The 14951-nt window shown below is 37.8% G+C and overlaps 2 protein-coding genes across 4 annotated transcripts in view; one reads left to right on the top strand and one right to left on the bottom strand.

Annotated features, from left to right (window-relative positions):
• The window catches only part of LOC111869133 (probable E3 ubiquitin-protein ligase MGRN1), a 39421-nt gene extending 35596 nt beyond the window's left edge, over positions 1 to 3825 (top strand). The window contains exon 14 of one of the 2 annotated variants that reach the window (XR_002843614.2): positions 2818 to 2903. Coding sequence is in view for 1 of the 2 variants with exons in the window: in XM_023860373.2 (XP_023716141.1) it covers positions 2818 to 3078 (261 nt within the window). In the remaining variant the exon portion in view is untranslated. Of the gene's footprint in view, positions 1 to 2817 lie in introns of both variants that reach the window. The other variant, XM_023860373.2, reaches the window with a different exon arrangement.
• An 8253-nt stretch (positions 3826 to 12078) lies between these two features.
• LOC111869127 (60S ribosomal protein L10) lies at positions 12079 to 14754 on the bottom strand. Of its 2 annotated transcripts, none has more exons than XM_023860359.2 (6): positions 14675 to 14754; positions 14499 to 14527; positions 14129 to 14327; positions 13251 to 13357; positions 12680 to 12842; positions 12079 to 12328 (listed from the first exon to the last, which is right to left on the bottom strand). In XM_023860359.2, the coding sequence occupies exons 2-6, from the start codon at positions 14519 to 14521 to the stop codon at positions 12158 to 12160; spliced, it is 663 nt and encodes a 220-aa protein (XP_023716127.1). In that variant the 5' UTR covers positions 14522 to 14527; positions 14675 to 14754; the 3' UTR covers positions 12079 to 12157. The 2 variants fall into 2 exon arrangements, with proteins under 2 accessions (XP_023716127.1, XP_023716128.1); XM_023860360.1 differs by having other exon boundaries at positions 14499 to 14533; positions 14675 to 14746.
• Positions 14755 to 14951: the final 197 nt, after the last annotated feature.

Raw genomic sequence — 14951 nt, 5'->3', positions numbered from 1 at the left:
ATTTTTGTTCTTCACATAGTCCCCCGTGAATGGCAGATGGATCTGTCCTGTAACAAATCAACATTATGGCACAGATTGTTTCTCAGTGTGATATTTCTCTGAATTTTGAATGCTATGTTCGAGAAGTTTCTAGTCCTGAGAAGCTTATGAGGTAGCAGACCTGTTATTCTGTGTGTTTGTTTGTGGTGTTTTATAGCACTTTGTATATTACCATCTTCTGTTTAACACACATGATCTTAGATTAAAATCGCCTTATGCTGGTGATCCACAGTTTGATCTCCAGTGCTTCTGACGTTGGTTACTTTAGATGGGCCACCAGAAGACTGACTATGAATATTTATTCCTTGACTGCCCTGTACTTCATTGTCCTGTTGTCTGGTAGAGAAATTTTAGATTTCTAGAGGAATATTTGGTGTCATATGCACAGTACAGGTTGAAAAGAACTAAAATATATAAGTTCCTGAATTACAGCCATCTAAATATGCAAGGATCAAACTGTGTCAGGTGTGTTGTATGGGTGTGAATCATGGTCTCCCATGGGAAGAACATAAATTGAGAATGTATGAGAACAGGTTGCTGAGGAGAATATTTGGACCTGAGAGGGGGGAAAAGTGACATGAGGTTGAAGAAAATTGCATAATGAGTAGCTTCATAATTTATGCTATTTGCAGAATATTACTTAGGCTATCAAATCAAGGAGAATGAGCTACTTTGTTCATGTATATGAGAGATAAATTATACATAAATTTAATCAGAAAATCTGAAGGGAAGATACCACCAGTCAGACCAGTTCTGTTCAGCCAGGACACTGACTGTCACAATTGAAATTTTTCACGTTTTTCGTCAATCCTTCCAGGAANTTTATGTCCATGATTTATTCTGACCGTCTTACAGTGCATACATTTATTCACCTTACTCTTCTCTCTTGCACTACATGTTTCGGCACTAAAGTGCCATCTTCAGGTGCTTTTCGATGTACGTCAAACTACTGCATTGCAGTATAACACACGCAGTCACAGGAGTAAGACACAACACAAAGCACAATACACATGAAAGTAAGAAGAATACTCCGACAGAAGAAGATAGGTGTGACTCGCGTACTGAAACATGGCATAAGAATGACAGTTTTAACATTTTTATTTAAAATTTAGCAATATGTATGACGAATATATAGGTTAGTTATTTTAGTATAAAGACAACAGGGCATGCAATGCAGTAGTTTGACATACATCGAAAAGCACCTGAAGATGGCACTTTAGTGCTGAAACATGTAGTGCAAGAGAGAAGAGTAAGGTGAATAAATGTATGCACTGTAAGACGGTCAGAATAAATCATGGACATAAATCAGTGCAACAGGACGCTAAAATATAACATTCTTCCAGGAAAATTCTAGGATAATGCTACTATTAAGCCATGACCACTTCCTTCCATATCCTTTTCAGTTCATTATTCACCATTCATCTCATCATTTTACACTGTACAGTTTGAGATACTCACTCATGGAGCTGAGCCCTTCTTCAGAAGCCGCAAATTGTGAAGCTACTCAAGAACTTCCCAGTATTTTATGGAACCTGAAGATTCATTACCGTGTTCACAAGAGCCCTCCACTGGTCCCTATCCTGAGCCAGATCAATCCAATCCATACCATCCCATTCTATCTCTCTAAGATCCATTCTAATATTGTCCACCCACCTACGCCTTGACCTTCCCTGTGGTCTCTTTCCTTCTGGCTTTCCCACCAGTATCCTATATGGATTCCTCTTTTCCCACATTCGTGCTACATGCCCTGCCCCCTCATCTTCCTTGTCTTGATCATTCTAATTATACTTGGAGAAGAGTACAAGTTATGAAGCTCCTCATTAAGCAGTTTTCTTCAACCTCCTATCACGTCCTCTCTTCGGTTCTTATATTCTCCTCAACACCCTGTTCTCAAACTCCTGCAGTCTATGTTCCTGCCTTAATATCAGAGACCAAGTTTCACACTGATACAGAACCACAGGCAAAATTCATTTTGTGTATTCTAATTTTTCAGTTTGAGATACTGGCCTTCATAAAGTAAATCACAACCATCACATACCATAGGAGAAAATTTTCTGTCTCCTGCCCATGGATGATATTGTCTCTTTCTTGCATTGTCATTTCAGGCACTTCTCACATTGTTATTACTTTTAACATCTCAAATTTTGCATCACCTGTTTCTGTTACTCATGCAACCTGTAACAGTTGCAGATTTAAAATTGATGATCCTGTGAAAAGGATGGATGGAAAATAGGATTTTGACATCAACAGACAGGGGATGGAAAATCTCATTCTATAGTATGTGTCTCAATCTTCATGGTGACTGTTAAAAAAATGCTCTACATTGAATACTGTGACATTTTATTTATACCGAAAATTCAGTGAATGACTTCCACATATGCGCCCTGCATATTTACTCTTTGATTACTTCCTTCACAGACATAGATTAATAATTAGCAGTTCAGTGGGCAGCACTTCTGCATCCTGCTTAGGCGGTCATGGCTCACCATGGCCACCATGATATATTTTCCTCAGCCCTTAAGGCAAATCCTGTGAAAGTACTTCAAATTCAGCTGCAGTTACTTCTTTTCATATTCTTTCCAACTATTTGTTCACTAATAGTTCTACCATTCACTGCTGTATGGTTTGAGCTACTAACAGCATCTTTAATTAAACATAAAACAATCATCAATTGCTGTAAAGAATACACATTTTAGTGTATATTTCTGTGTAAGCTAATAGGCCTGGTGGCAATTCATTTTTGATTTACTGTTGCCATTATAAATCACATTATTGCAGGAACGTCCATTTACATCAAGTGCACCCCCATCCAATGTTCCATCATCTGTGGAAAGCACACCAGGAAGATGGATACCAGGTGTAAAAGAAGGATTGATGGGTGTCTCCCTTCCTGGTACACCATTAAGCACAACAAGTCACCTCAGCAATCGTTCGAGTGGTGATAGTTACAGTTCTAGCAGCTCTACTCGACAGCTGTTAGCAGCTGCAGGTGGCCACCATGACATTAACAACAGTCAGGATAAATCAGTGCAATTGTAGGTAGTAAATGCAGCTTAAGGATTCTTCTGGTCATTTTCATTATGAAATGAAGAGGAAGAGGAGGATGAACAGATGGATGAGTGAATGAATACAAGATGGGTATTGCATGTAGCATTCTTGGGAGAAGTGGAAAGTGCATACAAATTTTGGTCAGAAGTCCTTAATTGGCAGACTAACTTGGTCTAGGCATAGAATGGAAGACAGTAAGTATTAAAATGGGTCTCAGATAAGTAGGGTGGGAGGGTGTGGACTCAATTTGGCTGGGGTCAGGGACCAGTGACAGGTTCTAGTGACCATGGTAGGAAACATTGGGGTTCCTCGAAGGTGGAAAGACATTTCTGCTGTTGCAGAGTTGTCTTAGCATTTAGAATTCATCTTCCACAAGCAAATAGTGTAGCATATTGAAAAATGGCTAGTGTTATAAAATATAAAATTAGTGTACTAGAGAAAATTCTCACTTCTGTCTTCTCAGATTTTTTCCAAATATCTTGAACTGAAGAAGTTATTCTCACACATGTCTAATATGTGGCTTAGTTTACATTCCTTTACAATTATTATTATTATTATTATACATTTCTGTTCTTTGTTCATTGAAATATAGAAAATAATCATGTGACTTTAGCATGGAACTGTGCAAGAACTTTTGAAGACAATTGTACTGCATTGTGTCAAGATATTAGACTAGCTGTTTCTGGTCTGCTTGAGCTAATCATGTCAGGTCCAATATACAACAGCAATTAAATGGAAGACTCTCTGTTTCTGTTCTAAGAACGTTTATGGACATTATAGGAATTCTGCTTTGTATTGGATGCTTTCATCGTTGACGGGATATGCAACTCGGCCAGCGCAGTCAAAATGTAACTAACACTGTGTTCAGTTGCAGTGCAAGGTGCAGCATCACTCTTACTATCGGAAGTATTATAGGTTTTTCACTTGCTGGATGAAGCTTCCTCAAATTATTATGCCAGTTTCAAACCTGTATGTGTTTTTACACGCTGAACAAAAATCATGCTGGAGTGATTATTACTCTGACTTAGTACTGTGGATGTTCTTGGTTGAGATCTTATCCTGGAAAATGGCCTTCCCATTGAAGATCATTCATGGTGTTCTCAAGTCCTTCAAGGCAATTAGCAGGATAATACCTCCAATTCCGTACACACTAATCACCCTGTCATTTGATGCTATGTAGAGATAGTAAAAGTATCCCTAATTAGACCTACAATAAATACATGGAAATAAATTATGTTTACTTAAAGTATTACAGACATTCTGGACACTTAGCTGTGGACTAAAGTCACAGTATTTTACAGAAGGAGGGTAATTTTCAAATTATTTGACAATATTTGATTACACATGATATGCAAGGACAGGACACATGTGACTGCAAATCATTCTACTGTAAAATTCTTGACAAAAAAGATGGAAAGACATAGACTTCATCTCCGAAGTTCTTAGACATTTGTTGCAGTCCATACAAAACAAAGCTACTGGAACAAATTATCATGTTTAGAGTGCAACATGTGATAGTGTGTTTATTGCTGCTTCAGACTTTGTCATGCAAAATAGCCTTTCTGAGACTACTGACACTACATTGGCAATAAGTTAGCCTAACATTTCTGGCAGGTTCACCCTCTATTTTTTGTCTTGAAAGACATAAGATTTATCAGTAAAATTTATCAGACGCAAAATTTGTTTAATTTTTCTCTGCTGCTTTTGTTCAGAATATTTTCTCTTTGATAAATATTTAGTGAGTTACACAGAAAAACAGATGTACAGACTCATGTAAAGTGTCTGTATTTGTTATCTGATTTTAACTAGAATGGAAATTTTTTGTTAAATTTTCTGTAAACCCCCTAAATGACAGATTTCATGAAAATCTGTTCGGCGGTTCTCATGTTTACAGATGGACCATCTGACAAGAGAATCTAATAGGCGCATTTTTGCAAATTTTTATTTCAGGTTTATCAGAAATGATACTTAGGCTCCAAAGTATAGAGCCACATTAGTTAGTCAGAGCTGTAATTCTACTTGAAGATGAAGATTGGGGAATCGAGATGGCCATGATGCCAAAACTCCACTAGACTTTCTCTTATGAGAACTTGTTAAGGATAATGTGTATTTTCCACGTTTACTTGCAGACATTGTTGATCTGCAGGCAGTAGTTAAATTGCAGTTGTAGAAGTCATGTGAGACAAGCTACATCACACCAGGGAAGAAAATCATTATATATGGGATGTTTGATGTGCTACATGTGGAAGTCAAATTGAACTGTAACTCTGATACATCAGACAAAGCTTGATGTACTGGGCTACATTTCTGTATAGTTGGTATTTATTTACCACTTATTAATAGATGTATATCCTTTCAAAGTTGCTCAAATCATATGTGGGAAATGCAAGCAGGAATTATAACACTACAGCCATTTGCTGGCTTCAGATGTTACCAGTGAGAGCAGAGAGTATAGACAATTTATAATTAAAGTACGATTTTATATCTCATAACAGGGGAAGACATACAGTGTTGACATCTATTTTGGGCTGGCTGATCACCCATTCCCCTGTTTTAATGAAGACTGTCTCTTTATTTGTTCGCTGATAATCCTGTTTCCAGCTTTGCATAATATTTCTGTCTTGTAACATTGTATTTTGATTTTTCATCCCAGGAATGTTCTGATAATTTTGATTTGGTTATTCCATTTTTTATTCCATGCATGTTTAGCGATTCTGGTGGTTAGTGGTCTGCCTCTTTCTCCTGTACATCTTTTTTCACATTCCCATGGAATGCTCTGTATGCAGTTCTTGAACTCTTGTATCTCAGCACCCTTCGTGGTTACATGATTGTTTGAATTATGTTTTTGGCTGTTGCTGAGGTCTTGATTTATGAATCTTAGTGGGTACCCATTTCATATTAATGTGGCCCTTAGAGCTTCTTGTTCCTCTTTTAAGCTGTCTTTTTATGCATATAGCTTTTGCTCTATCGCTTAGGCATTCAATTATGCCTTGCTTGTTACTGAGTGGTGACTGGAGCTGTAGTGTAGGTACTGTCCATTGGGTTCCTGTATACACTGATCTTGATGATTCTGTTACTTCTTTCAACAGCACATCAAGGAGGGGAAGTGTTTGAACTGTCTCTTGCTTTGTGATATACTTGATTGTTGAATTTCAACATTTAGGTTGTCCAGGAATCTGTCTAGGTTGCATTCACTATATGTCCATATGGTGAATATTGTCTACAATTCTGAGCCAGATTTCACGTCTGAAGTCAGTCTGTTCCAGAGCTGCCATTTCAAAGTTTTCCATGAACATGTTGCTTATTACAGAAGATAGTTTGTCTAATAGACCCACCTGAGTAGGATCCTTTCCCTTTTTTTTTTTTTATGCCTGATGACAGGAACAAATACAGCTTCCAAAACATATAATTTTAAATACGCCTAAGACAATGAACAGTGTCGAGCAAAATAATTTTATAATTAATAATAAACCACTGTCACAGACCTTTAAGGAACAAGTAAATTGTGTTTCCTATTCTAAGGTAATGTTAGCTGATTTTCTTTTGATATTAAAGCTATAAGAGGAACCACTGTAAACTAGAAATGCTCAGGTAAGAACCAGTGTCAGGTATTACATATTCAGTTCCTGTAATGATAACAGTCCATAGGGAACTCTGTTGATCATTTGTTATTAATAAAACTTAGACACAAAAATCGAACTCAGTACATGACTTTATATGTACTTCACATGTGAGTAAGCAGTACTGTATATTCATAAGAATTAATGGTCTAATAATGTGATTTTTATGCATTCTTTTCCCATAATATACAAAATTGTGATTTCACATTCATGTTTCGTATCCTGAAGTACATGTTGCTTTGTTTAATGCAAGCTTGTTATTGGAGATCTGCACTGAAATTTGTCAGATGAATTTAATTCTGTTTCTGTCAGTCAAATATAAACTCTACAGAAGACTCATACTGAATAAGCAAACGTTACAATGACAATGAAAGTATCATTGCTTAGCAATGGCAACCCCCATATGGAGGTGGGGTCGAATACCACTACTGTGACCCTGTGAATCGTAGGAGGTAACAAAAATGGAGGTCCCAAATCTGAGACAGTAAAATATGGTCGAGAGTTGCAAGGGAGTCTGACCCAAGAAAGACTGCGCTGGCAAGGACCAGCAGCATATACAAAAGACAGACCCATCCTCTCATCAGAGAGGGTGCCCCACCAAAAACAAGAGTGTAACTGTCAAACAGTAATAAATATCTGGGGACTCGACACCAAGACCTACTGACTGACTGTCAGTCACTATGTGACTTTGACTTATTGAGGGGCAGTGTGGTGTGGGTGTTTCAAGCAGTAGTATTGTTGGTACTATATTATTAGTCTTCAATTCTTCAAATACTGTGCATCTGTAATAAATATTTATAGAAGAGTTCAACAAGTGGTTGTCTCTTCATATATTGACATTCCACAAAGGTTCTGTTTGGGATTTACCAGCACTTCTAGGAACATACTGCCCTCCATCTTAAGGACTTAATCCTGAAGGTGGAAACAGTATATTTCTCTGAAACATCAGTAAACCCATACAAAACCACATGTTGTTACATCCTAAAAGATAGAATTCCTCATGGGCACTGGTATGAGAACCTAAGATCTCAGAAGTTAGGAAATTTATGCACAGCATAGCAATTCTGGTATGTTCACTATTTTTTCATTTAATTATCTCTAAAGAAACAAACTTTACTTTTAATAAAGTTGACACTTTGTAGCAGCATGTTCAGCTGTTACAGATACAGGTTTGAATTTTACACATAGCATAGCAATTCTATGGTGTTCACTCACTTTTGTTTAACTGTTCACAGGTATGGCTGTGTTCCATCAAAATGAGTTTGACATACCATTACTTACTCTGATTTAGGCCACGCCACAGCTCAAGCGGTTAGTCGCTGGCTTCCCACTGTGGTGGCCCGGGTTCAATCCCGGGTCTGGTCAAGTGGGATTTGTGGTGGACAAAGTGGTGCTGGGGCAGGTTTTCTCCGAGTACTTCGGTTTCCCCTGCCAATCTTTATTCCATCAGTTGCTCCACAATCACCCTCACCTATCATCTGGGGCTGGTACAATAGGCCAGAAGTGGCCGCAGTACAAGGGACTTAGTCCCACCCCACTAGCAGTAAAAAAAATACTCTGATTTAAATCGCATATGGCTCCTGAGTGTGATGACCTAGAGAGCTGGAACTTTTACAGTTGTAAATAGTAGCACTATGCAAGACAAATCATAGTACCTGCCATCTATCCAGTTTTTCTCCATTGCATGTGCTCAGAAGTTGAAATTGCAGCAAGTAGTGTGAATTGTAAGTGTGGGACTTTAATATGCCAAATTCTTGGCAATATGATGCACATACAGTATAACATTAGTTTACAGTATAATCACAGGGTTTTTTTTTATATTGAAGATTTTCATTGTAAAATATTTATGGAGTTACACTGCGAAGAAATCCTACTCAGGGTAGGTTACACCACAGCAGATAGAACTCCCCAGGCAAATTGATAATTGTAATAGAAATGAAGACTTATGGACATAAAATGTATGCTTCATTTTTCTCTGTCTTTAGTTTGTTTGCTGCAATAAATTTTTAGCGAGTTATGCGTACAATACACACCGAAACATGTATGTTTTCATGTAAAATGTCTGTTACTGTTACCTGATGTTATTCACAATTGAAATATCAACAGACGTTAGTAAAACCTCCCAAAATAAAATTCTTTTGAAATGTGTTTGGTGTTTCTCAAGTTGTAACATGGACAGAAAGATATGGTGAAGCTAATAGGCAAAGTTTGCAACTTTCTGTTATGATCATGCCAAGAATTAGCACATCACATAATATGTAGATCTCTGGGATCTCTAACTTCTATCTTAAACAATTTTGATATGGTCTATATGTAACAAAATAAAGGAAGTACAGCATATATCTTTCTGACATTTAGTACATGCACTGTTGATTAGGGGTCACCAGTAGGACTTGTATCAGCCCTTAACAAATACAAAGAGGGGTGCAGAATTGACAAAAGAATTAATTTGTAAAATATGTATAGTCCAAACTGGAATATACCTTTCTGTTATTTTAAAAGATAGATTTGCAGTAAAAGTAATATAGAAAGCTGAAACATATTTGTTGGCCATGTGAGTGTATTGCTTGTAGATATTAATGCATTGAACAAAATAATATTACAGTGAACTCCCCATTATCTGGTATGTAAAGGGAAAGATGGGCATGCTCGTTACATGAATCTACCAGTTACATATCAGCTCTACAAAAACCCAATACAAAGTCAAAACATGTTTTTGCTTTACTTCTTACATGGGTGTCTTCCTATGTGATGTAGCAAATTCATGGGCTAAAGATTTCAATATATTGTCATGTGTTGGGTGTGTCACGCGACAAATAACTTCACGTGGGTCTCAGATATAGTGAATCTTTATTGGACACTCACACTTATACACCATACAGTTATTATCACTTGTGGTATCATGTGACTTCTGTGACGTTTCAACTAGGTTCCAACTGTCTTGTATGAAGGCTAATTAGCTCTGTGGCTTATGTAGGTGTTCTGCGGACCGGATACAAGACACCATTTGCCAAAGTTTGATCTTGCGTGTTCAGCAATCTGTTGCTTCAGGAACGCTCTTTATACGCTGGTAACATGTTTCGTCCCATCCATTTTTACTCAACGGCCTTCTGTTGTTCATCTCTGGGGGAACATGTTCATTGTTTTGGCATTGTCTACGCAACGGCTCAATGTTTTCGCGTCACCATGGAAGTATCTACTCCAGACACGTTACAATGCTCTGTGGTAGACAGAAGAGTTCAACCTGATATTTGGTTAATACACCCATGTCTGGAAACGCTTCCTTCTGGCACTAAGGGTCACAAAAGTGTCCGAGAGAATGCATAAGTATTAGGGGATGTTATCATTGTTTTACATTATAAAAGTTACTCAAAATGGTGGCCACCAACTTCATTGCATGTTCTGCACCACCTGGCTATGTTATGCTGAACTGTTTGAAAGATTCCTGGCATTTCCTGGATGGTTCCAGCTGCTACTGCAATTCTTACCATAAGATCATGTCGTCTCCACTGGAAATTAGTACAGCAGGCTTTGCATGTACTCCCAGAAAAGAAATCCAATGGAGTTAAGTCAGGGGAGTGAGGACAGGTTATTGGGCCTCCACATCAAATCCATCTGTCGCCAAAGGTTTCATCTAAATAATCACGGACGTTAGTGCAGTGTGCTGGGGCACCATCATGCTGGAACCACATTTCATGACAGACTTCCAAAGGCACCACTTCCACCAGCTCAGGTGAGGTCTCATGGAAAAATATTAGGTAAATGTCATCAGTAAGCCGCATAGGTCAGAGGTAAAGGCCATTAGATGGACATTGATAACCCCTGCCCACACATTGACGGCGAAGCAATGTTGGTGGCTTTGGATATTCTTTGCATTAGGATTTTTTTGAGCTCATACATGGCTGTTTCTTGAGTTGAAAATGCCATCCTTGGTGAAGGTCGTCCTTCACATTTCAGAAGCCCTAATGTGTAAACAAAGTCTTTCCATCCATAGGTGTATTAACAAAATATGAGCAGATTGAACCCATCTATCTACCACAGAGCATTGTAACATATATTTATTTACACCCTGCATACTGTAACATAATCATGAATTCATCTACCCTTTACTATAATAGCACTTGCCTGGAAGAGGGTGACAGGTAGACCTGCTAGTGAAGGTATGCACTTCAAAAATCTGTTTTGAATAACTATATTTGCCTTGAAATTTTGTGCTAGGATTGTGAGAATTCCAAATGCTTTGATACTGGATGACTGGGAGTTTCTGTATTTACTACTTGGTGTAATTTCATGCTAGCTGAAGTAGTTAATACAGTGGAGAACGTGTCTGAATGTACTTACTTGAGATTGTATTTCTAGCATCCATCTACTCTTTCCAATAATGCATAAAATATCTCCAGACTACTGTATTCTAAAAGTTCAGAATTTTAATTTTTTATAAGGAGATATGTATACTGGTTTTAGTTTATATAGCTCATAAACACCGTGGAGATCATATGTATGTATATATATATATATATAGTACACACTTTATACAGATGGAATATGTGTCCTTGCTTCATGGCACTGTGCCATTATAAGAACATTCTGGGATGTTTAGTCTTTCCAGTTGTCCTGCCAGTAATTTCCAGGCTCTTGAAACTCTGTAATGCTTCAAATGTAGGTGGGAGAATAGATTTGTAGGCCACTGGGAGGGGGCAGCATGTAAGACTTAACCTTATCACCATTTGAGCCAACTGTCTTAAAGAAAATGTGGGAACCTCAATGTCTCAGAATCCTATGGCTTGTTACAGGGATAGCTTTACCTTTACCTTCCCCCCCCCCTGGCACTACAGCCCCAGTGGGCCTAGGCCTACCTCCATGAACTTCTCCGTTCACTTCAATTTTCTAGATCTTACACAATCGGTAGGACTCCTTGGGCAGGTGATGAACTCATCGCAAGGCATCTACCTGTACACACAAACTAAACATCCATGCCCTGAGTGGGATTCGAACCCACGATCCCGGTTTCCAAGTGAGTGAACAGTACATGCCACCTTTACCTTTATGGGTTACAATATACTGGCCTGCATCCACCACTCACTAATGCGGCAACAATTTCATTAGATGCATTCAATAACTTTCTCAATAAAACTGTCTTAAATTTCTTGCAGCCATTTGTCCCCATGGAATTTTAAATGCTGTTTACATACAACCTTAATTATACAAGAAACAAAATCTGAACTCATGCTAATTATATAATTACAAAAAGCATGCAGATTGGAAGTATGCTAGCCTGATCCCATAGCTTCTGGAAATTCATGTATTTCCCTATCAGTCAAAAGTCAACTTGGCACTGGGAAAGGATCACAGCCTAGGAAACATAAGGCAATAACAATGTCTGAAAACCTTTATTAACTGTATGATGTAGTACAGAATTTCCACTCAGTCACTGAAAATGACACAAGAACTTAAACCACCTGTGCCAGTTCCACCTGTACCTTCTTCCAAGACTCAAGAGGCCCATGCTCTGGTCGATACTTCACATTGCAACCATCTGCAGTTAGACGACCCTCATCACGCAATTTTTCATATACATCACGTTCATATTTAGTGAAGCCCCATTTCTTTGATACATAGATCTGCAAATTAATACAAAGTTATTAACAGGATTTCTGATGAGACACTTCAGCTCTGGGTCTTGGACATCTATGATTCAAGTTCAAGTGTGTTGAATGCTTCCATTTCAGATTACTTTTTCTTTATCATTCAAATCCACTGTTCATCAACAAAATCTTAAACCAGAATTTCGCTAGAGCTCTGCTATATCTACTTCTGTGCATAAGACAACCATTCCTACGCTACTGAAGCTAATTTGACCTACTCTATATAGCAACTTCCAGTTTTAGGGTGCAAAGTTCAAGCACGAGCTGGCATACACAATAAGGTTTTCTTGATGTTTCAGACTCAAAATAAAATTTTACACGTCTCACCTTTTGGCGACCAGGAAACTTAAACTTAGCTCGCCTCAGAGCTTCAACAACTGCTGCTCTATGTCGGTCACTAGTCCTTACACTCATGATGGGTTGCCCAATACGGACACGGGCCACTGTACCCTGAGGTTTTCCAAAAGCACCACGCATCCCAGTCTGGAGCCTACAAAGTAATTTCAGTTTCACATTACAGCTATTCACTTTGGAACTGCAAGGGGTTTACCACATACCACATCTGGGATTTTTATTTTTATTTTTATTCTAGTTTTCCTTCTCACACTGGTTTGGTTTGGATTGTTTAGTCAGGATAGGCTACCTAAGCTTACACAGACTCAAATCTTGTTCTGCCTGTTATCATTCTGGTTTCTATTCTTGGGCTTGAAACTAAGCATGCATTATAATTATGAGCAAAAATTCTGTAACTGGGCTAATGTTTACTTCAAGATTCATAAAGCCAATTCAAGGAATAATGTAGAAATGCTAAAGTAGACATTCCCAATTGGTTTTCCTTATCAGAGCTGGCTAAATTAAAAATTTAATCCAGAAGACTGGAGAAGTAAATATAACAAACCTATCAGCTCCAGCACAGGACAACATCTTGTTGATTCGGATCACATGGAAGGGATGAAGTCTCATTCGAATATGAAACTGGTCCTTCCCACAGTTCTTCACCATATACTGTAATTCATATGTGCCATGTGAAGCAATGTGTACGAATAATGATTGATATAATGAATACATTCCACTGATAGCAAATAAAAAGTGATACACCTTTACAACATAGCAGACTCCTACTTATTCTGCATCTACTAGCACAATGCTCTCATGTAGTTATGACTGAAATATTTTTGGCTATATTAATGGGCCTACAATACATATTTTTTTCAGGCTCATTGCACTTGAATACATTTGTCTAACAAATCATAATTTACAATTTCTTTATTAAAACCGTCACAACACAACTATATCAAGGTCAGTGCCTAGTTTGGCTCTGCTACAAATCATAATTTGTTAACAAGTTACTTTATTTTAATTGACTTAATGTTTATGTCATCTAGTAAGCATAAAAAAATGAAATGAAACACTCAACCACTCAAAAATTTGTGAAAACAAATTTAAGAACATTCACTAATAAAAGGTTCTTCAAAGTACTTACAATTCCCTCATTTTATCATACATTAATACTACTAAAAAATTACAATTTTTTTGTAGTGGGTATGCTTCTTAATGATGAAAATTCATAACAAAGCCAGCTTATTATTTTGGCAACAAGCTACAACTGGATAGGGTATAGTACCTTCTCTAATTCTACCGAACTGAGTCAAATTTGGGACTCCTGCTTGGCAGTGATCAGTCCTAAAGATTGTCTAATCTCTTTGTAGTACTTCCAAATGCCGATAGTTTCAATAAAACCACACAACACGTATTTTAGAAAAAAATATAATTTACCTTATTAGCACAGATTCTGCCCGCCTCAAGCGCTTCAGATGACAGCTGTTCATACTCATCTGACACGAGATGCACACACAGAGGGAAGTCTTCAACACGGGCCTTCTTTCTTCCCAAGTCAAAAATACGAATCTTTGGGTCTGGCACACCACGGCAAAACCGAGATTTTGGATATGGCTTGTTCTTACAATATCGATAACTGAAAATTGACACCATTAAGGCAAAAATGAACTCTTGACTACTTAACATAATAAACCCAATATACTCACTAAATTAGATAACCACAACACTGTTCTTCACAATACCAAACGTATTCGTATGTAACATAATACATATTTTAATCACCATTAATAACATTAGGGAAGCTTACCATCTTGCAGGTCTTCGCCCCATATCTGCCTGCAACTTAACAACAGTACAAATTACAAGACAAGGTATAATACACAATCCAGCAAATTATACTGTATATTTTTACATAAACAGTATTTATACATGAGAAAAGATAAACAGGATGAATTTCGATTTATACGATTAACAAAATCTCACCTATATTATTACACCACCTGGCTGAAATATGACTACCACTGTTAACGGATGTACAGCATGAATCAACCTACCAACGTTACCAAGCAAATATCCTTGCAGATCCTAAAGGGTTCTGACCGTTCTGACGATGGTGTATAATACTGTGACATGGCTAACCGTTGCTGGGCAACGGAAGGTGGAACGAGTTACCACGAAGACAGACACTTGATAAAACACAGAGTCACGCAACAAGGGAGCCCGTGCAGCGACTGTTGCTATGCAATCGGTAAACAAGACG

The sequence above is a fragment of the Cryptotermes secundus genome, unplaced genomic scaffold (genome assembly GCF_002891405.2).
Source record: "Cryptotermes secundus unplaced genomic scaffold, Csec_1.0 scaffold618, whole genome shotgun sequence".
Lineage (NCBI taxonomy): Eukaryota > Metazoa > Arthropoda > Insecta > Blattodea > Kalotermitidae > Cryptotermes > Cryptotermes secundus.
This window is presented reverse-complemented; position numbering and strand designations above follow the sequence as displayed.

What these genes read in the sequence shown, in the direction of transcription:
- LOC111869127 (XM_023860359.2), bottom strand. Translation starts at nt 14,521, where the DNA reads ATGGGGCGAAGACCTGCAAGATG. An exon ending in GGGCGAAGACCTGCAAGATG is followed by an intron (nt 14,328 to 14,498) that starts GTAAGCTTCCCT and finishes GTCAATTTTCAG; the next exon opens with TTATCGATATTGTAAGAACA. An exon ending in AGTTTCCTGGTCGCCAAAAG is followed by an intron (nt 12,329 to 12,679) that starts GTGAGACGTGTA and finishes ATTAATTTGCAG; the next exon opens with ATCTATGTATCAAAGAAATG.